The following is a 21,087-nucleotide window of genomic DNA, read 5'->3' on the forward strand; positions in this document are numbered from 1 at the left end:
TTAGTGTTCAGTCTAATTAATTGTTCAGCATATACTCATATATTGTACACAACTTCTCTTGCTGATGAGTTCAACAACTAATGTACTTCTTGGTGCACATTGGTAACACCAAAAATCTTCGAACAAAACGTCCCTTTGCCGTCAGATTTGAGACGATGGGCGGCAGGAGGAGAAGAGGGATCACTGTTGCGTGACAGACTAGAGGGCGCAACACCTAGCCTTTGATGCCGCTGCCAGTGTGGCTGCCGTGGACGCTTAGATCTGGCTCTCGGTGACGCTACGATTGTGGGTATGGAACAAGAAGACGGAGAAAAGGAAGGCAGGAGACAGTGAGGCGACACGGTTGACGAGCGCGAAACAGGGGGGGTGGTGTTTGTGCTAGAAGACACACACTCTACAGTCACTTCATGAAAAAGAAAAATATAATTTTTGTCCCAACCATCATGAAAGTTTTGGTTTGGTCCCTCAACTCTGAAACCATCTAAACTTAGTACCCAACCATGAAAACCATACAAACCCTAGTGTGAGAGATTCTCCGCTCCGCCTCCACAATGCGGCAACACCGTACCTCCAAGGTGATTCTCCACCCAGTCGGCTCCTGCGCACTTCCTATCGTCTCTGCATTGCCACCGCCACCCCATGTCATGGCTAAATCGCAATTGCTGCTTCAGTAGGGTTTCACAGGGACGGGGATGTCAACAATAGTTGGCCGCTGTGGTCTGTGGCAAATTTCTGGTTGAAGCTAATCGCTCGGCTACAAAACTGCCTAAGGTGGGTCGAGGGACTAAAAGTATACGGTTTTGGATAATTGGGGGACCAAGTTTCCCCAGTTCCGAAGTTGAAAAACAAACTTAGAGTTTCTAACCTAAAACCATATGGTGTTTGATACTTACAGTTGACATGCAACCAACTTCTTCTTAATTGATGAAACAGTCAAATCTTTTGCCTTCCTTATAAAAAAAAGACAGTTCCTTCACCAGTTAATCTGCATGGAACATGAAATAATGTATGCATGATTGGAGGGAGACCATTGCAGCAGGGGTTGTTTGTTTCTGCATGATTGGAGCCAAGACTTGCAGAGAGGTTGTTGGATGTCAGATACAGGGTGAGGGTTAACTGGCTTGTGCATGGAATAATTCATGTTATTATTGCAGCAGCTTTTGCCCCTGCTCTTTTTTTTGCATAGTCTTTTGCTCATTGCTGTGAGCCACGGCTGGAAAAGGTCAGAATCGATGGACATATGCCATGCATGGTTAAGAGTTTTGTCTGTGCTGAAGTGTATTGTGTGTGCCGGCCGGGTAAGAATGACTGGGCGAGATGCCTGTCAGTTTGTATATATCTGCTGCTATTTGATTGATGGAGAAGATAATCTATTGGAAAATAATGTAAAGACTAGTGATAGTATGGTTTGTTTGTATATAGGACACGGGCCATGCATCATACTCCGTATATACACTATGTTTGTTTGCTCTGGATGCCTGCCAGTTAGTATTTTGTTTGGTCTGGAAGTCTGGATGCTCTAGGTTTTGGTCTCGTTCTCTCTGCAGTCTACCTAGGGTCGCGTGTTTTTATGTTACGGCACTAGGTTGTACTGATGATGTGAGGTGCCTATATGGCACTAATGGCAGAGTCTGCTATACAGTAGTATACATTTAACTAGAAATGCCACAAAATCGGCTGGAGATCTATATAGCAACTGCATTTCTTTTTCCAACTTCCAGCTTGCTAGTTCGCCCGAGGTAATCGCATAATTAATACGGGAGAAGCCAAATTTGCCAACTGCAACCGAAATAAGCCGAGTGTGCAAAGAAAACGCATGGTTTGTCTGCGTGCTACACAGCTTCTTCAGGCAGGCTAGAAAAAAAATCATCTCTTAGTTGAAATAAGGCAAATTCTCTCTCGTCGACATCAGGTATTATCCTACATTGCTACATTGCTTTGTTAAGAAAAGACTGACATCAACCTATTATACGTCTCTTAAGCAATCAATGTTTAAGAATTATAGCGAAGAATATTAATCCCGAAGAAAAGAGCAGTGTGTACAAATATATATAGTTGGTAAGGTAGTTGGGCCTAACAGGTATGAATTCTGGTAGCCGGAAAAACAAAGGTTCTGAATTCTGGTTATAAATATAATCATCAATGGTTCAGTACACCTTCTACAGTATGCAAATGTGTATTCTGGAAAAAGAAAATGGAAAGGCGCATAAGCCAAGCTCTGAATACAAAATAATCTAGTATCATTCCCGATAGTTAGTACGTTGCCTGTGTTAGGCTCACTTGGCTGGTGGAGCTAGTGGATGTATAATTCAAACACTTGAGTTCAAGTCCTCACAGATGCAAAGTAAGCTTCCTATTTATACTGTGGGGCTCTCTTTTATGGTTTTCTTTTTAAAAAATGTAACATGTATTTGTGCAAATTGTTTGATTTAATTAATGATTTTACCCATGCTATTTGTGTTTAAGTAAGCACCCTGAAACACAATTGGGATATGAACGCTTGTATTATTAATTACACATTTACACCCCACTATCGAAGTCATTCAGTACGTATACTCCAGTATGGAAACACGATCGGCAGTTTATAGTACTCCGTAACTATAAATAACACAAAAAATCCATGTTACTGAAAACCATTACTGACTAGCAAGCACGAATTGTAATCCAAGACTAGTAGCTTGATCATAGTCCATCTGTGCTAAAACCAACAATTCAATTAATGCATCAATGTAAATCAATTTGGTAAACATATTCAGTATGAAAAAATCCACAAGAAAATGTCAATGAATGGGTGACATACTTGAAGGTGATAAAATGACAAAATTACTGCATGTGATACATTTAGAGGGACAGTAAAATTTATAGGCATACAATTCACTCCAAACTTTTTCTTAATCCGAAGGCATTGTATATCTATTTAAAGTTTAAGTCCAAAACATTTCACAAAAAACTCCATAAACTAAATACACATAGTTTTCTGAAAATTAATATTTTGTACTGTTGCACCTAATTGCTTGTTTTCTGAAAACATGTATAGATATGCTTCACCAGATAGATGCCAATCCATGCACTTGCTGGTGGTTTCGTATCTAGTTAAAAAAATGGCAATATAAATTTTATGTGTGCTGCTAACGCATGGTAGTACTACAAAATAATCCAATAAAATTTGACATCATTGATATTAGATGCATCTACCACACACGCCAGGAAATTTTCAAATCAAATTTCAGTTCACACATCGAAAAGTAGAGAGGATAAAGTCCTGAATGCCTAGCACCCACAATATAAACTGAGCTATAGCCAGTAGTAGTACTATTCACATCAGGAATAACTATCCTTTTGTTTCTTAACACGTATAGAATTAAGACTTCAAATTTTGTACTCCCCCCGATTCATAATAAGGTCTGATTTAGTACAAAATTACACTACTACAAAACACAACATAAATGACGGGTCATCAGTGACGGGCCTTTCCTGCCCGCCACTGATGAACCTCATCAGTAACGGGCATATCACGCCCGCCAATGATGACTCCTCATCAGTGGCGGGCGTACCACGCGTCACTAATGAACGCCACTAAGGGCAAATATGAAAAAATCACAAAAAGATACATCAGTGGAGGGCTTTACATCTTGGCCCGCCACAGATGCCCCCTGCCCCCTGGACACCTTTGAAGATTGAAAAAATCATAACTAATTCATAAAAAAATAAAAAGTGTGATTCTTTTTGCTAAAGTCTTATTTTTTCTTGCTTAACGTTGTGAAACAATAATATCATATGATAACCTTTGAAAAATGACCTATGTAGTACACTTTTGTTATTTCTCATAATTGAACTTTAGGTTTTTAAGCCAAATGACCGAAGTTTTGTCCATTTCCATGCCATAGTTGATGATAATGTATCCATTTTTTGCAAAAGTGTGCATCTTGTCACGACAAACTATATTGCCAAAGAGCTTTACAAAGTTTCGGTTATAGAATTGATTTTCCATTTTGTTATAACCAAACTTCACCCCATCTTCAAAAAAGTCAAAAAAAATGAAGCAAATGTAAAAAAAAAAACAATTCTTTGGCATGGAGTCCTCTTATGTGTACTAGTTGCCAGGAAAATTTATAAACTTGAATTTTGATCACTGTTCAAAAAAATCTTCACAAAATGGACTATCTGGTATGAATGTTTATGTGTTTAAAGCCAAATGACCAAGTCATGCCCATTTATATGTCATGGTTCAAGATAATGTATCCATTTCTTGCACATAGATGTATCTTGCGATGAAAAACAACATTGCCAAAGAGATTTACAAATGTTTTGTTATGTCAAATGATTTCTCATTATCCAAATGCAAAAAATGAGATATTTTGTGAAACAACTATTATTAATACGGACCAAAATGAAACCTATAATTTTTTCACAGAATGTAGACCCCATATTGACAATTTTATTGACCAATTTATTTATGGAAAATAGTTTGTATTATACGGAATATAAAAAATACAAAAAAATTCATGTCTGGTCTCATCAGTGACGGGTCTAACAGTTAAGCCCGCCAGTGATGCGGTTTCCAGGCCCGGCCAACCCGATTGAGACCCAACCCAATCTCTAGCCTATAAAAAGTCCCCTAACCCTAATCCCCCCCCCCACACACCTCCTCTCTCTCTACCCGGCCGCCACCTCATCTCTCTCCCGAACTCATTTCTCCCTCCCGAACACATCTCTCTGCCTCCCTCCCTCCTCCATCTCCCACGAGCTCGCCCCTCTCTCCATCCCGCCGGCGACGAGGACCGCGACGAGGAGCCAACCGCCGCCCCACCTCCGCCGCTGGATCCAGCCGCCACTGCTCCGGTTAGTTCTCTCTCCTCTCTCCTTCTCTCTAACTTTATCTTCCTCTCTAATCTTCTCTCCCTCTCAAGTGGTGGCGGTCTTGTCCAACCATAGTCGCTGCCGGCGGCGGCGGCGTGGAGTTCTCTCCCTCTTGGTGGTGGCGGTCTCCTACAAACCCGGTCCCTGCCGTCACCGGCCCCGTGGAGGCCGTGGAACCACGGATCCGGGCGGCAGTGCGGCTGGAACCACGATCCGGGCGGCAGTGCGCCGTGGAGGCCGTGGAACCGACAGGCGCCGACGAGTCTGGGTTTGGGCTGCAACGCGGGCCAGGTGGCCATTTTTATTTTTTTTTCACAAAAATACTATTAGTGTCGGTCGTTGTGTTATGCCCGCCGCTGATGTTGTAGACATTAGTAACGGGCAGGTTGCTCGCCAGTGATGATAGACACATCACCGGCAATGAGGTTGTGGCGGGTGGCTTGCCCGCCACTGATGTATTTTTTCGTCCGTTACTGATGTACGTTTTTGTAGTAGTGTTAGTACAAAGTTGTACTAAACCTGAGACACTTACTATGGATCGGAGGAGTACCATAGCCAGTTAGATGTATCTTTATCAATGTAAAAACAAATCATTTGTGGCTACTGTGGACGGGGGCAAGCACTGTAAAACAACAACGGACGCGAGAACCTCCACAATTTAATATGCACCTGTTTCTACGAGAAGCAAGTCTGGATGGGGCCGGGGAGATCCCTAGCTTGCATCAAGCGCGCCTTGGTTAAAGTTTAGAAAAGCTATACGTTTCAAAAATAGAAGTTTCAGAAAAGCATAGTGCTTCGATAAATCATGATGAGCTAGTAAGCACTGGTCCAGCTTCAATCCAAGTCTATGGCTTACATTTCGCCAGAATTTACGACGATGATGAGCACCTTACTTTAGGCCCACTGACCATTCATGTCAACGCTGACATGAAGAGGCAACGCGTAAGATCAGCAAATTAACTTGTGCTATATTCATTCCTAAATATTAAATGTTCTAGCTTTGTTTTGTTTTAAGTCAAAAAACTCTAAATTAATTTAATTAAGTTTATAGAAAAATCTACTAACAAAGCTAGAACATCATATTATATTTAGAACAGAGGGAGAAAATGATGAAGAGACCATGTAATGGAGTTTAAGGCATGCGTGTGCCGGAAACAGTTGAAGAGAAAAACAGGGAAGATTCATCGAAAAAAAAACAGGGAAGATTATACGGGAGGGAAATGGGGTGACTTAATTTAATTGCTTGTCAGACTAATGCATGCTACTACATACTTCGATGTTGTAACCACTTCATACCTTTTGCCCCGCTTGAAATGATTTCCCTGTGCCGTGTGTAGCTCATGATGGATGACGATCGACAGGGAAATACCACCGGCCGTGCCAGTCACGACTTGCGACCAGCCGCTATAGCTGCTTTGCTCTGAGAAGTACCTCACGTTTGTCAAGATTAATGGTGTTTTCATGCCATGGTTGATGGCTGTAAAGTGCAAGTGGAAAGTGCACCTTATTATGAAAGCAGACTAAGCGGATGACAACGTTTTTCTTTCCGCGTGTCTCTTCCTTGGTTAATTGTGCTAGGGATGTTTGCTTTTGGGAGAATAAGTGGGGATTGGTTCTGTCCCCTCTTAAACTTCACTCCCTGCGGGTAACGTTCAATCGTATGGCTTCGGTAGTGGAAGTTCTGAGGTCTGATCCTAAGAACATCTTCAATGAGAGTCCTGAATTTTGTCCGCAAACCACCATGAGGATACCAGGAGGAACTCGAACTCAGGCTCCTCCTCGCGGCATGCGGCTAGGGCGCGGGGAGGTGAAGGGAGACGATGGGGATTGCCTCTGTGCTCTGTCGCGCATGGGAAACAGAGGGAATCACCTCTGTGCTATGGGACCGGGCGGACCGAGACGGACAAACGAGGACATCCGGACATCCCAAACCTCGTTTAGTTTGGGGCAAGTTTGGTAGAGCAGGCGAATAAAGAAGACAAAATATCCGTTTAGGAAACGTGATTAGGAGCTGATTTTGAGGACTAAAATGTCCATATCTGAAAAAAACAAACATTTATGATAGCTTTGGAGGTGTGATCGGAGAAGCTACGCTCGACCTAATAATCTCGTGTAAAATGGTTACGTGTAATTTTGTCGTCAAGATCGCTCGGGCAGCTCGCTGTGGCGGGAGGCTGTTGTGTGCTCCAGCCAAAGACGTCCAGGCAGATGCCGTCGGCCGGCGAGCCAGACAAGCTCTCACACCGTGCTTCAAATTGTACTGCTCTTGTTTGTTTCGTTGTGGCTACCTGCAACAAGCAAATAATTCATCCAAGCAAGCTTACTTACCCGTATCATTAGAAAAATGCACATATCAATGCACCCCACTTTCTCGATTAACGGCATTCTCAGACGTAGTCATGATACGCGGATCCGACCTGTCGTAATTTGGGGAAAAAATTCTAGAGGGGGTAATTTGAGTCACAAGTTTACTTAAAGAGAGTACTTAAATGGGGTAAATTTGCAGAAATTTTATTAAATATGGTAGATTGTGTCACAAGAGTTGATGTAGAGGCTAAAAAATGATATTTACTCAAAAGAAATAAATTTGGATGCTTTTTCAAACGCATCATACAAACTCCTGTTTTCCATTCAGAAATAGGGAACTCGTTCTTCCTCATTACAGAACTCCCAAACGAGCATGGATCAGACCATTCCTCTGTTTTAGGTGTTGACTTGGGAAAATAACCACACTAGCCTGCAAAGGAAATCGAAGCAGCATCACCACAGAAGCAAGTTGATAATTAACCATCACAAAATTGAAATAAGACCACAATAAATCAGAAGAACAGAAATAGGAAACGGAGAAGCAATAATTAGTTGTGAATGTGACCCATCTGATCCAAGTTTGGTTCTTTTTCAGAAATGAACGGCCTCGCATGCTCAACTTCTCGAACAGAGCGTCTTTCAGAGATTGGTACAAGTACATGGAATTTATGTACAACTCATACATTGGTTTAAGCACAAATGAACCAATGTTGCTACTGATGTATAATCCAAGACTAAATCTCAGAAAACCACATGTTTTGGGAATAGGGTTCCACGAGACACAAGTTTTGGGTTTTGCAACATAAAACCACAGGTTTTGGGCCTAATCTTTTCAGAAAACCCAAAGGACCCGGATTAGGTACTTTAATAGCGAAACCGACGAGTAGGACCCACAGGTAAGTCGCCACGTCAGACGAACTCTTTTTTTCCCAGCCCCTCATCCAAGTCTATATTTGCACCCAACAACAAATAACATCTAAAAAACAGAAAATTAAAATTACCTGACTGCCTTCGTACCCGCGGCCCTGCCTCACCGCTGCTGCCGCTGAGCCCCGCACGCCACCGCTGCTGCGTGCCGCCGCCGCCGCCGCTGATGCACGCCGCCCGCTCCCTGCGGGCCACCGCCGCTGCCCCGTGCCGCCGCCGCTGAGCCCCGTGGGCCGCCGCCGCCGTTCTGCTGCGGGCTGGCGCACTGCTTCCCTCGCACCTCCGCGCTGCCACGTGTCTCCCCTCTGCTGCGAAATCGATCTGTCACAGGAGGCATCGATCGACGGCGAGGTCACAGCGGTCGTCGGAGCCCATCTCTGGCGGCTTGCTGCACGGCACAGCCGGCCAAAAGATGTGCTAATTTTCTGTTTTTCTTTTAGATTTGATTTGGAGTTGGGTGCAAACTTCAAATATAGACTAAGATGAGGGGCTGAGAAAAAAAGAGTTCGTCTGACGTGACGACTTACCTGTGGGCCCTACCTGTCGGTTTCGCTGTCAAAGTGCCTAATCCGGGTCACTTGGGTTTTCTGAAAAAATTAGGCCCAAAACCTGTTCAGTTCAATCTGGACCAAAAGCAAGACCGAGAAAGAATTAGACACATGATTATTGAACTCATTTGAAAATTTCCACGATGAGGATGGCAATAGTGTGGACTATGTGTAAATGCAAAAGGAAAGAAAGAAAGGAGCACTGCAATAAAATGGGAAATAAATAAAATACACCAACATATAACATGCACCTAATATACCTCTCAGATTTACACAAAATAGTTTTTTAATCAACACACTGAAAATCTATACCAAAGCAGTCGATACAAGTTAAAACAGGAAGCTCTCATTCAATTCTATAACACGAACTATAACAATTAAGTATCTAGAAAATGCACATATGCAAATGTCTGAAGTACTGTCTTGCAGGAATCATCATTTTACTTCGCAACGAGGGTTTTGATTGGGCAATGTTTAGTCTTAATGGATCACTTGAGCATCAACAAACTGAACCCACGTAATTTAAGGTGATGAAAGCAGAAGTTGACTTGAAGGGAATGATTTAGCCTCAGACATACGTTTGAATCTTAAATGAGCCCTTTAGTTACTTACTCCCTCCATTTAGGTTTATAAGGCTTCTCTTGAAATTTGTGCCACACTTTTGACCAACAATTATTCAAATTATATTTAATATATGTATATAGAAGTTATATCATTATAAAGAGTTTTGCAACACGAAGCCAACTATATATCTTTTGTGCCGCAATGATCTCATATTATCAACGAAATTTTTGATCAAAATTTCGCATAAAATTCCATGAGGCTCCTATAAACCCAAACGAAGGGAATAACATTTACTTGCGAACACGATGCCATCACAGCAGCCTCGTTTTTATTGATTAGTAAAACAAGACCAAAAGGCTGAGCACAAAAATATAGGATGTCCTTCCGTAAGGGCGCCTCGCTGACGACGTGACGATGGCTGGCACGCCAGCGAGGCCAAACAACCATGACTCCAGCATAAGCCATGAAAACAGCATCCTTGATGCCACAATAAGTTATAGGTAGAGGGGAGGTAGATTGCTATAGTAATTTATAGGTTGACGGGGTAGAGAGCATCGTTGATATTGTAGTTTTTTTGCACAAACATAATTGAAGGAGGCGAAACAGCTGAACTGTCGGGACTGCAGCAGGAGTCAGCCCGGAATACGAGAAGGAGGTAGGGAACTTCCACTAAAAAGGAGGCGGAGCAGCTAGAGGATTGAGTAGGAGGCAGCCTCGAATAGGAGGAGTATGCGATGTAAGCTGGAGGCGTGAGGCAGCCCGGAAAAGCAGGAGGCGCGGCACCTGGAGAGCAACGCGGAATAAGAGGAGGCGACAAGATTTCTCCGGTCATGTGTCCGTTTCTGATGCATTGAATTGTAGTTGCCCGCATGGATGAGAATGGGCCGGCCTAGCCGGACCGCACCGATCTGATGCCACCTCTAGTCTTGATCGGTAAGGCTGGAACGGCCGTTCATTTTATTTAACACGTACAGTGCTCTGGGCACTGCATGAAGTCCAGCGAGGATTAACACGGTAAAATAAATCTTGTAGTGATGACACGCGTGTAATTAACGTGTCGCGCTGCATGCATCGACACCTCTGGTATTTCCTTGACTATAAAAGGAGGACTAATGCCACCGTCCAAAGGTTCGAATTCATTAGAGTTTAACTCAGCATTCATCCAAGTAGCCAAGTCCTCAGAGGAACAAGTAGCGAAGCCCGAGAATCCCCCGGCAACCTGTACACACTCAAACTCGTGAATACAACACAAAGCAGGATGTAGTGTGTTACACCTCCGGGTGGGCTGAACCTGGGTAAACTCACGGGTCTACACTTCTTGTTGTGGTGGTTGTGGTTGTACTCCATCATAATACAAGACCATGAGATGTATGACAAGTGTCATCATGCTATACATCCTACTAAAAATATTTATTTCTCTAGAATATAAGTATCTTATTCTAGAGAATTATCATCCATAAGCCTTCTAGCTCCTCAAGTAATCTCTCAAGTTTCCTAGAATATTTCAATCCTCTTATGACAAACATTCACTGGAAGGCTTCTTGTAAATATCTTATCTATTTACCCAAAGTATTATAGAAACTTCTCAAGTATGCATTGCTAATTTTCAACACTCTCAATTATCCAAAGTATCCTATAATAATATCAAGTATGCATTGCTATTTCTCAACACCATTATGGTAAATTTTTAATCTTATGGTGACCTAATACATAGACACAAATATAATATGTCATTTAGGACACTTAAAAAAATTGTTTGCTTTCGAGTTACAACTATTGTGTAGTTTAGGTAGCGATTTTGTTAGCTATCTTATACTTCTCAATTAGAGAAAATTAGTGCATATTCATTTTTGAAAAAAAATTAACCTTTGGCTCAATGAGCCTAGTCCCACTGCTCCAATTTCTATCTGAGACCGGCCCAAGCAACCCAATGGTCTCGATTATCTGGGTCGGCGGTCCATTGTCATTCCTGCCCAACGATTGATTTCACTGTTTTATATTCCATTTTTTTCATGAATCTAAAACAAAAAAGATTTTTGAGTGTGGATTTTGTGCCCTCGGTGAGCTATACCACCCCTCTTGTCACCATGCGATCCATGTTGGAGATTAGAAAATTTATTCACCGGCGAGTAGTTAATTACATTGAGACTAATTAATGAATGCATGTTACTAAACAAAAAGTTGTACCATCGAATGTGTTGTCAGCTCATACTTATGTTAATGACATTTAGTGTAAGTAATCATAATAAATGTGTGAGACATTAGTTGAAGGCATCCACGATAAATTAATGTTAATCACATTCAATGCAATCACTAATCATGGATTTGTGAGATTCATTCATCACCAATATGCTTGCAGTATTGAGCGAGCAAAATGAAATATGGACGGTGCATTTATGTTCTGCTGCTACTTTTCACCAGTGTTGTGTGCTCCAACCCGCCTGATCCCGAGAATTCCGCATATAGAAGTACAACGAAACTATAGTCATTGACGAAAGGTGGATTTGGCTCTATGTAATAGATGGATCACGATAATGCGACATTATATTTTAGGGATGACAATCTATATCTATAAGGGTTCGCTAATAAGCATGGAATTGTATACCACATGAGGCATAGGACCGACTTATTTCCTACGGGCTAAGTGTCTTTAGATTTCATGGAGAACTATAAAGAGCTCACAAATATGGTTCAAGATAAAGATGATGGTAAAGAGAGAGATGGTAGTGCAAAAAAGATGGTGCTGAAGACGAATTCACAATAAACAAACACGAAAAGAAAATTGACAAATATGGAGAGAAAATTAAAGGCACTCAACTGAACAGGATTCTCGGAGCAGTCCCTTTTGGTCAGAAAGCATCTTAGATAACAACACACGCATTTGCGAACTACCGAAAAGGAGAATCATGAGATTTAGGGGTCAAGAAAGCCTACTAAGGTTTTGCGTCCCTTTCCCAAATCTTCATTTGCCTCTGAAGCAGGTCACACCAGTTCTAGTTAAATTGTTTAATTTCCGGTTACATTTGGTCATAAGATTGTGTACGTCGTGTAGTTACTTGTATGGAAGAATTTTACAACTTTTTTTTTAGAAAATGCAAAACTTGTGTCTCAATGCATTATGGAAGAGAAAGTTACGTAAAAGCCACAAAGAAGGGCTAACATCCACGGTTAAAACATGACGTAGTACGTAGCAACACCCACGGTCCCAGCCTAGACCCGAAGCCTAGCTTTCGACTTGACGGTTGAAAGCAAGCCTACCAAGTCCGGATGCACCTTGTCGAAGACGACTGCATGCTCAGATCTGGCCGCATGAAAAATTACCCAGCATGGCCTAGCCGCCATAAACAGAACTTTGTCTCTCTCGTCCACTCCGGCCTGCTGGCAACAATCAGACTAGTCCATGCCTCCTCTTGGCGCTCCAACGCCGGGAGGGGTTGGGGACCCTGGATCTGCGCAGGGTTTGGTTAACCGGCATCGGTACTATGGTGGCTATGATGGCATTGTGCATGTCAAGAATAAAGTTTTGCTGACTCCTCGCCCACCTCCTTGGCGGTGATATCGCCAGTGGTGTTGAGGAGGTCAGACAATTGGTTGGCCGTCACTCTTTTGGAGTGGTGGATCCAGGGTTGTCTTTTTGGTTTGCAGATAGTCTATGTGTTTCGGTTCATTGGTTTTTTCTCCTATCGATTGGCAAGTTTCGGTCAGGTCTCTTCAGATCCGTCTGAGCCAATCTTGGGTGGTCATCCAATCCTTTTCATTGTTTCTTCTCCAAGATGATGATATGTTTCTCACATCATTGTCGCTGATGTCTTCTGACTCTGACTGGCGACTTCCGGCTGTTACGTCAACAACATTTTCGTGGCTTCGACATGGGTCGAATGTCCAGAAGTAGCATCAAGTTTCGCCCATGACACGTCACCGGCGAGTGCATGAGGAAGATGGCATGGGTTAGAGGTCTAGAGGCAACATCTATTTTTTTTACTTCAAATTCTGCAAAAATGGGATGTTTGAAATAAAAAAATAAAAAATTTAAAACTTCAAACCAAAAGGTTAAAATTAATTGATAAAACAAAAAGTTAGAGAAATTAAAATTAAATGTAGGACAGATAAACAAAAATAATTGTCGGACAGCGCCTCCCAAATTCCCAATAAAGCAAGAAGTTTCTGAGAAACATAAAACTTGAGAAAAACAGTTGGTGCGCACAAGGGGCCGGGTGCGGCCCCTCGAGCAGCTCCAGTGGGACACCGGACAAATTATTTGGGCCGAGTGCCAGGCCCCTTTCTAGTCACCAAATCCCTCGAGCGGCTCAGTCCTACGCCAGACAAATCATTTGGGCCGCAACACTCGGAAATTGCCCCCAGCCCGCTGCGAACTCGGCGCTCGCAAAACCCCACTCGCGAAACACCATAGTGAACCCGCAAAGCTCCATCCTCCAAGAAACCCTAGCTGCCCGCCGCCTCCTACGCTCATGGCGTCGCCGGCGGCATTGGTGGCTCCGATGGAGGTGCGGTGCGCTGGGTGCGACGAGACGCTGGAGGTTGACCACGGGACGACGGACTTCGCCTGCCCCGGCTGCGCCACCGAGCAGCGCCTCCCGCCGGAGCTCATGCCGCGGCGCCCGCGGCGCGCGATTCCGATCACCCCGGCCGTCTCGGCGCACGATCGCATGCCGTGCGGCGGGTGCGGAACCATGCTGAGCGTGCCGCGGGGCCTCAAGAGCTTCGCCTGCCCGATCTGCGGTGCTGCCGGTACCCGCCCTCAGGCCAGCGCCCTTCCAGTGGCTCAGCTAGTCAGTATGGAGCCACAGGTTTGTTCTTGTGCTCTCTTATGTCTACCTGCTGCCTTAATACTTCCTTGGGAGCCATCATTTTGAAGCATTTTACTGGTCCTTGGTGATGTGAATCAACTATCATTTGATGGATGGAGTGTGCACTCATTTATTCCTGTATTTCTTGCAGTCTGTTGGAGTTAGACCTTCCTAAATGAAAAATATGTATGACAGCGAAATCATCGTTCTATCGAAATATACAAGACCAATTGCTATTCGATCGATTGGACTATAAAAGTTGAGCAAATGTTCTGAAAATAGGAACGTAAGTGGTGACTGGTGAGTGGACCAAATAGATGGCGAACTGGTGAATAGACTGACTGGACTGAAATAGTAAACCCACTAGCCCATCAGACCAGCACTTTGTCAGTTGGACCACCAGTTTTAAAGTAATACCATCGACTTTAATATACTTGTACAAACTTTATGGCCTGCACAATTAGATGTTTGCATGCAAAAGACAGTCAAAGCTCATAAGAACAATCATATTTACTCTGACGGTGACTGTGAGACTCAGGGGCATATTTTAAAAATAGATCAGTGATTGAGTCGGCTAGATCATTGTTTCACTGGTTTTACCGCCTGTTTTAAAGACAAGAATGTTATGATAATTCTCGTAATACCAAAGTTGTTAGACCGTTTATTCGGTTTATAAAAAATTGGACATAATACTAACCTGAACAGTAATATGCTTACACGCTACAAAGTACAAACTCTTGCCGGAGCTTCACATTGTCACAGATAGAATCACCATCGCCACCTAGAACAGGAGTGATGCATTTTCAATACAAGGTGTTTTTACATGGGTGCTGAAGAGAGAATGTAGTCACGACGTCAAGCACCTATAAGAGTCACTTCCAATGCCTGCACCTCCTTGTTGTTATAAGTGCTTAGATGTCTTTATCATCTTTTTTAGATATAATTATATGCCTAACCAAGCATTAATACTGCAAAAGTAGTAGCACTTCTGTTCAGTTTCTTTTTGAACCTCTCTAAGCACCTGAACTACGCGAGACCTTAGATAGAGCCCCTCTTTACTCTCCCCATCTTTTGTCATGGTGTGAGGCCTGTTAGACTGGTCAGCCCAAGGTGCCATGCTCTCTTTCATTTGAAACCAGAAACCTCCGGTTCTACTTTTATGAAACCATTCTGGTTAATCGCTTTTTAAGAAAACTATCTGGTTCTTCCGGTGTTTTCCAATCTGATTGCGTGGTCGACCCTTGGAATGAACCGAGCAGTCCAGGTATCCCATTCCAACCTTTTTGCAATTAAACCTCTGGTCCGGTTGGGTCCGGATTTTCAACTACAACTTGGAGTTTGGCCAGGTTTTCTAGCCCTTTAGAGGCAATTTGAGGTTGTTGTGCTGTGTTATGTTACTTCATGTAATCTAACTAGTTACATATTTCCTTATTTTAGGAGAAAACACAAAAGCTTTTCGTCTCGATGTATTGGATAGATAGTACAGAGTTAGTTATAGCCCAAGCAGGCCAAGGAAAAACAAAGCTTAAAAGCAAATGATACTTTAATGGTAATTCTTACATCCTGAAAATTGAAATAAAAAGTTTTTGGAGAAACATTGACAATTTTTTTTGGGTGAAACTACCTTAGCGAATGATCGAGAGCAGTTTCAAAGTACACTGGCACTTGAGAAAATAAATGAGTCGTGATATGGTGGTTTGAGTTCTAGTGATCCGCGAACTGTTCGAACCTGCAAAAGTTAGTACACTGATCCGGTTCCTTTCCGCCCTGAGACCGTCATTGATTTGATTATATCTTCACTACCTATATTTGATCTATTCACACATTACTGTGTTTTTCTCTTTGCTGGAATCAGGTGTTGAGAGATCCTGCAAGTCTAGCAACTCTTGCAGGACAGGTACATGTAGAAGTAGAAAGGTATAGGATGCCCACCCATTCAGAATCACAAGGATGGCATCCCAACCAGTCAGTCTATAAGGATGAGCCATTCAGGTTCAATTCTTCTAGAGCCGACAAGAAGATCCCTACTCACAGTGGGAACGTGAATGAAGTGGCTTACAGTCACTCGGACTCGGTCCATGTAGAAGACTCACATATTGATCCACTCCATGAGATTACTACAAGGCCTAGCAAGAACAAGTCTAGAATTCAATCTTTTTTCCTAAAACAAAACAGGATTCAGTCCAGCCATGCAGAGAAGGTACATCAGGGCTCTTCTAGTCAGGCCACCCCTGTTCTACAAACTCAGAGTGGATGTTCAGCCTATTCAGATCATACAAACCAGTCACAGGAACGATTTCCAAGTGATATCATTACAAGGCATGGCAAACAGAAAACTACGGTTGCCCCTAGAAATATTGGGAAGCAGCTGATAGAACATCTCGACCAAGCTACACATGAACAGAATGCACGGGGGACTTCCAGTGACGGGGCTCATGCAGATCAGGTACATGTCGAGCCTGACAGCAGCAGATGGAATGAGAAGAGGAAAAGGAGCAAACAAAGTTCTGGTGGTAATCGGAAGAGGGCCCATTTAATGAATTCTTCAAGCGAAGGGATCCACTTAAGGCGTAGTAGCCGTTTGGCGAAGATGCCAACAGCCCCAATAGACGCTCAGCCAACCCAGCCCTTGAATTCTCCTCCACATGAAAATCAATCTTATAATCAAGATATAACGGGAATAATTGCCAACATGACATCTAGTTCGACACCTCAGCAACAAGTGCCTCAAACTAGCTGTAATGAGTTGGATGGTGTTCATGCAAACACACAACCCTCATCTTCCAATCATGGTGCACTTCAACCTGAGTGTATTACTAACCGCTACAGTATGAGCTATGATTCATGGTGTGAACATGATATCCCCCGAGAAGGCTCTTGCAGTGCAGACGTGCTTTCAGTTCAATTGCAGACTTCAGAACGAGTTACAGATGGGCAACAGGCACACAGACTTTCCAGTAGAGAAAACAATTTAGAGCAGGTAGACATTGAACTTAATAGAAATAGTGTTGCCACACATGGCAGGCATCAAAGGAAAGGTTCAGTGAGCACTTCAAATGAAGCAGAACAAGATGGGATCCCATCTACTTCTGGGACCCGCCAGCACATGACCTTGGCAGCTTCCTGTCGTCGCCTTGCTGCCTCAATGCCAGCGGTGAACAGCAGTTCGGCACCAGGTGGCGCCTTGTCTTCTGAACTTGAAGGTGACAATCCCTCATTGCTGCCCTACGGAACATCACCTGTTGTCCCCTCCCAGGTACACATCTATGTGTTTCTTGGTTGATAAGAGGTCAAATATGTCCGCACTGCTTTTGTGGAATTTTTTTATCCATTTCAATTTTTTTCTATCAGTAACTGATTTGAGACTTGATATGGCTCAAACATCTGCATTAACTTCATCGTTTAGAACAATATCCTATATCTAAGAAAATTTGATGATGTTAATATGAAATTTCACGTGTTGGTCTTAATACTGTAGATGTGTATCTCAAGTGTGGTTTAGCTGTGTTCTGGGGATAATTTTGAATGCTTAAATATGCTTAACAGCTTGTTTCGATATACTATAATGCGACTCAGTCCCTTTGCATTGGAAGATATTGCTCAAATGCGGCTGTCCATCTGAAGGATTGTGTCGAATGAGGGTATATTCGTTCAAACAAGCCACACAATTGAACTGATAATCCCTTGAATTGTCCAGCTAATTCTTTGACGGGAGCAGTTCATTGCATCTGCAAGTTGAAATATTATTGTTGGAATTTTGACAAGTAAAAGAAAAGTCCATTTCCCATGCAAATGCACGATTTAAATGCTTATGATGATGTTATGCAGTTGAATGATGCATCACAACCTGATGTGCTGTCAGCGTCTGTTCATCCATCATCAAAGAAGCGCAAGGTGCGTGGTCAGTCATCAAAAAGGCGCAAGCAACATGGTCCTTCAGAACTTGTTGAACCATGTACACAATCTGACAGGTTAGTCCTAACATCTTTAATTAGTGTGCAGCAGGTATTTGTGATGTTTTGTATCTCCATCTTCAGGTACCTGATTTATATGAACCAATGCTTCATGATTAAAATTGTATTAGCTGCACAATTATTACAGCATTCAGTTTTCCTGTTGCCTGAGCAGCTTATTTGCTCAATACATTTCTGCAATTAGTATTCCCTCTTCTCACCAAGAAAGATTACCTTACGACAGCAAATATCAAAGTGTTTGTGTGTTGGGGGTCGGGGATTGGTAGATTCAATTGGGAAGTTAAACACTTAGAGAACGGTAAACTGTCGTCATTTGTGAACAATATTTTTTTGGTCAAGTATTGCAATATTGCAAGTATTTACTAATGGAAGTACTTTTGTTCATTTTGGTTGGGTGGTTCATCCATCCCATTCATAAATAGCATTGATTTTACCGTCCAATATTCAATAGTTTGCTATGGTGCTTTGGATTGTACGTAGTATTTGTATGCTGCTTATTTGGAATATGTACTCAATTTTTAAGATAGCGCTGGCTGATGTAGTATATTTACTCAGAGTTTCATAAAAGATGTTGCTTTACTGTTTCTTTGTCCGGCAGCCATTCCAAATCGCCTGATCCTACACAGGAGCTGGCTGGTCCTACTGAACTGAGACATGATGTACCAGATTGTGCAACTCCTAGGAATGAGCACCAGCACGATGATGCTGATTATGGAGGTGATGGGGGTATTGAGACAGTGACTATTGAAAAACGGTGGTGCCATTCTCTGCCAAATGTTCCATCAGACGAGGAGGAGAAGCCTATCCTCACTCCAGTCGGGGACACGTGAGTTCATCTAACTGACCTCCATCCTATTCCTATTTCTTTTTTACACCCTCATTGACCATGCAAGTTTGTATGCTATCATTTTGTTTGGTCCATATGTGCAGTATGTGGTTGGTGCATCCATTATACAAGAATGCCCGGCTACCAAATGGAGTCATTGGATGCATTGTACGAGAACGGTACCCAGGGATGGTCAAGTACAAGGGCAGCAATCAGCATGCTGAAAATTGGAGACACTATGCAGTTGCTCCTGACCCCCTAGGAGAGAAACAGAATCTGTTGGAACGGATCAGTGCAGACTTTTGGGCAAGCACTGACTTGATTTATATGTTCCACATCTATGTAATAGGTCATTAATATATTTGTACTTTGCAGGCACGGTATAGATGGAAGGATGGGTTTGAGGCGCATGCTCAACTTGTAGTAAACAATGTCATCAAGAAGGAGGTTCAGCAATTGATATACAGTGCTCGTATTCATGCTGTCTTAGACTATTTCAAGAAGTTTCGGGGCATCAAAATAGTGGCACAGGAGGCCCGAGCCAAGTATTTATCCCAGGAGGAGTACATGAAGGTATTTCTCTGTTGATGGCCAGAAAGAGCTTTGTGGTGAAATACAATTTTACTTCCTTCTGGTATTTGGCATCCGATGTAACTGTTTAACTGCAGGTCATGCCCTACTGGACGCAGGCTTGTCCTGCAGCGTGGGAGAGCCTTGCTCGGAAATGGTCATCTGAGATCTGGAAGGAGAAGTCGATGGAATCGAGGAAGAGAAGAAATATGAACAGGGAGCCAGGCCACAGGCAGGGAAGCAGTTCTCTGCTTCGTCTGTGCCAGAAGAAGGCAAAGTTTCCTACATTTGCTCTGACATATTTATCTATTAACTATAATATCCACAAATTAATTGCAAACGCAGGGTGAGAAAGAAGGCCGGGATGTGACACCTATTGAAGCATACTTGTATGGCCACAGGAATAAAGATTCAAGCAACCCTAGCAACAGCTGCGATGATCCTGCATTACAGAGACTAGTAAACATACCAGCTCTTCCTACGCAGCATTACTACATTCCTGCCCACCGTTTAGTCAACGTTCGGTTTGCTCTTTCTACAGGAGGCCTACAAGGAAGCTGTGCTGGAGATACACGGCCCTGACTACGACTGGATCAACAGTTCAATCGACAGCGAAGCAGTGTACAAGGTTTGCAGGGGGAAGCCACATGGCCGTTGGCTCATCTTCAATGGCCTAGTCAACTCCAAGGAAATTCTTGCCGACGCTAAATCACAAGGTCTGAAGACGCGGCCGACGCAAGCTAGGCAGCAAGGGGTGTCCGATGTGGAGGAAAGGTTCAGCCGTTTGCTGGAGGAGAAGCTGCAGCAGGTGGAGGAGAGCCGGCAAGCCCGTGATGAGGAGGTGAAGCAGCAGATGAAGCAGGAGCTGCAAGAGCATGTTGCGGCAGCTATACAATCGACTAACGAGTACTGGCTGACTTGTCTTCAGGTTACTTGCCCTCGGAAACAGTTCATATGTACTCCATTAGCCATTTCTGTGCTTGCCGCGCTTCTAAGTCTCATCCTTCCCCACTCGAAAAAAAAAGTCTCATCCTTCTGTTCGTGCAGAATTACACCCGACAGACCGGAGCCAACATTTCTCTTCCGCCGCCTTTTCCGATTCTTCGGCCCTCTTCTCAACCCGTATGAATCTCGCCCAGTTTTGTCTGATAAATTGTCCGGTTTTCAAAAGCATTTACAAGTGCTATTTATCTGATTTTTGCGTTTCTGTTCAAGGGTACATCAGCTTCATCATCATCCGCACAGGGGACTCCACAGGATGCGTCTGGTGTCAGTGGGAGCGGCAGCGAGCCTGGAGCCGGTGACATTTGACGACCTCTCAACGTTAATACCTGCAAATCGGTAGAGGGTTCTTTGTTGCACTAGTATTATGCTGCTACTGAATCAAACTTGATCTGACAGTATGGAGTGGATACATGCACTAAAGAATATTGTCGTAGCAATGGCATCTAGCGCTCTCCCTTTCCTGCAGTTGGTGAATTATGACAACAACTTTTATAAACATTTTTTGGAATTTGCTATTTAGCAATCTGTCATTTTTTTTCTTAATTAGGTTTTTGAGCATCAGCATCTGATTTTTGTTTGGTTTTCATCTTTCAAAAACTGTTCCTACTTATAAAAGTTTCATTTTTAAAATTATTGCTTGTTACCTAATTGTTCTGTGTTCACAAAAAATGTTCCTTCATAAAAAGATGTTTTGTCCT

At 43.0% G+C, this 21,087-nt stretch overlaps 1 protein-coding gene across 2 annotated transcripts; it reads left to right on the plus strand.

Annotated features, from left to right (window-relative positions):
- The first annotated feature begins 13,562 nt into the window (after positions 1 to 13,562).
- On the plus strand, positions 13,563 to 20,932 carry LOC112270886. Of its 2 annotated transcripts, none has more exons than XM_024459433.1 (11): positions 13,563 to 14,014; positions 15,870 to 17,270; positions 17,843 to 17,985; positions 18,587 to 18,814; positions 18,919 to 19,120; positions 19,190 to 19,387; positions 19,483 to 19,656; positions 19,730 to 19,843; positions 19,926 to 20,312; positions 20,432 to 20,506; positions 20,610 to 20,932. In XM_024459433.1, the coding sequence occupies exons 1-11, from the start codon at positions 13,676 to 13,678 to the stop codon at positions 20,727 to 20,729; spliced, it is 3,381 nt and encodes a 1,126-aa protein (XP_024315201.1). In that variant the 5' UTR covers positions 13,563 to 13,675; the 3' UTR covers positions 20,730 to 20,932. The 2 variants fall into 2 exon arrangements, with proteins under 2 accessions (XP_024315201.1, XP_024315202.1); XM_024459434.1 differs by having other exon boundaries at positions 13,566 to 14,014; positions 20,600 to 20,932.
- Positions 20,933 to 21,087: the final 155 nt, after the last annotated feature.

This window comes from Brachypodium distachyon, chromosome 2 (genome assembly GCF_000005505.3).
Source record: "Brachypodium distachyon strain Bd21 chromosome 2, Brachypodium_distachyon_v3.0, whole genome shotgun sequence".
Lineage (NCBI taxonomy): Eukaryota > Viridiplantae > Streptophyta > Magnoliopsida > Poales > Poaceae > Brachypodium > Brachypodium distachyon.

Coding starts and splice junctions, on each gene's coding strand:
- LOC112270886 (XM_024459433.1), top strand. CDS start 13,676: ATGGCGTCGCCGGCGGCATTGGTGGCTCCGATGGAGGTGCGGTGCGCT. Junction 19,121..19,189: donor GGATCAGTGCAGACTTTTGG/GCAAGCACTGAC, acceptor TGTACTTTGCAG/GCACGGTATAGATGGAAGGA. Junction 19,388..19,482: donor CCCAGGAGGAGTACATGAAG/GTATTTCTCTGT, acceptor GTTTAACTGCAG/GTCATGCCCTACTGGACGCA.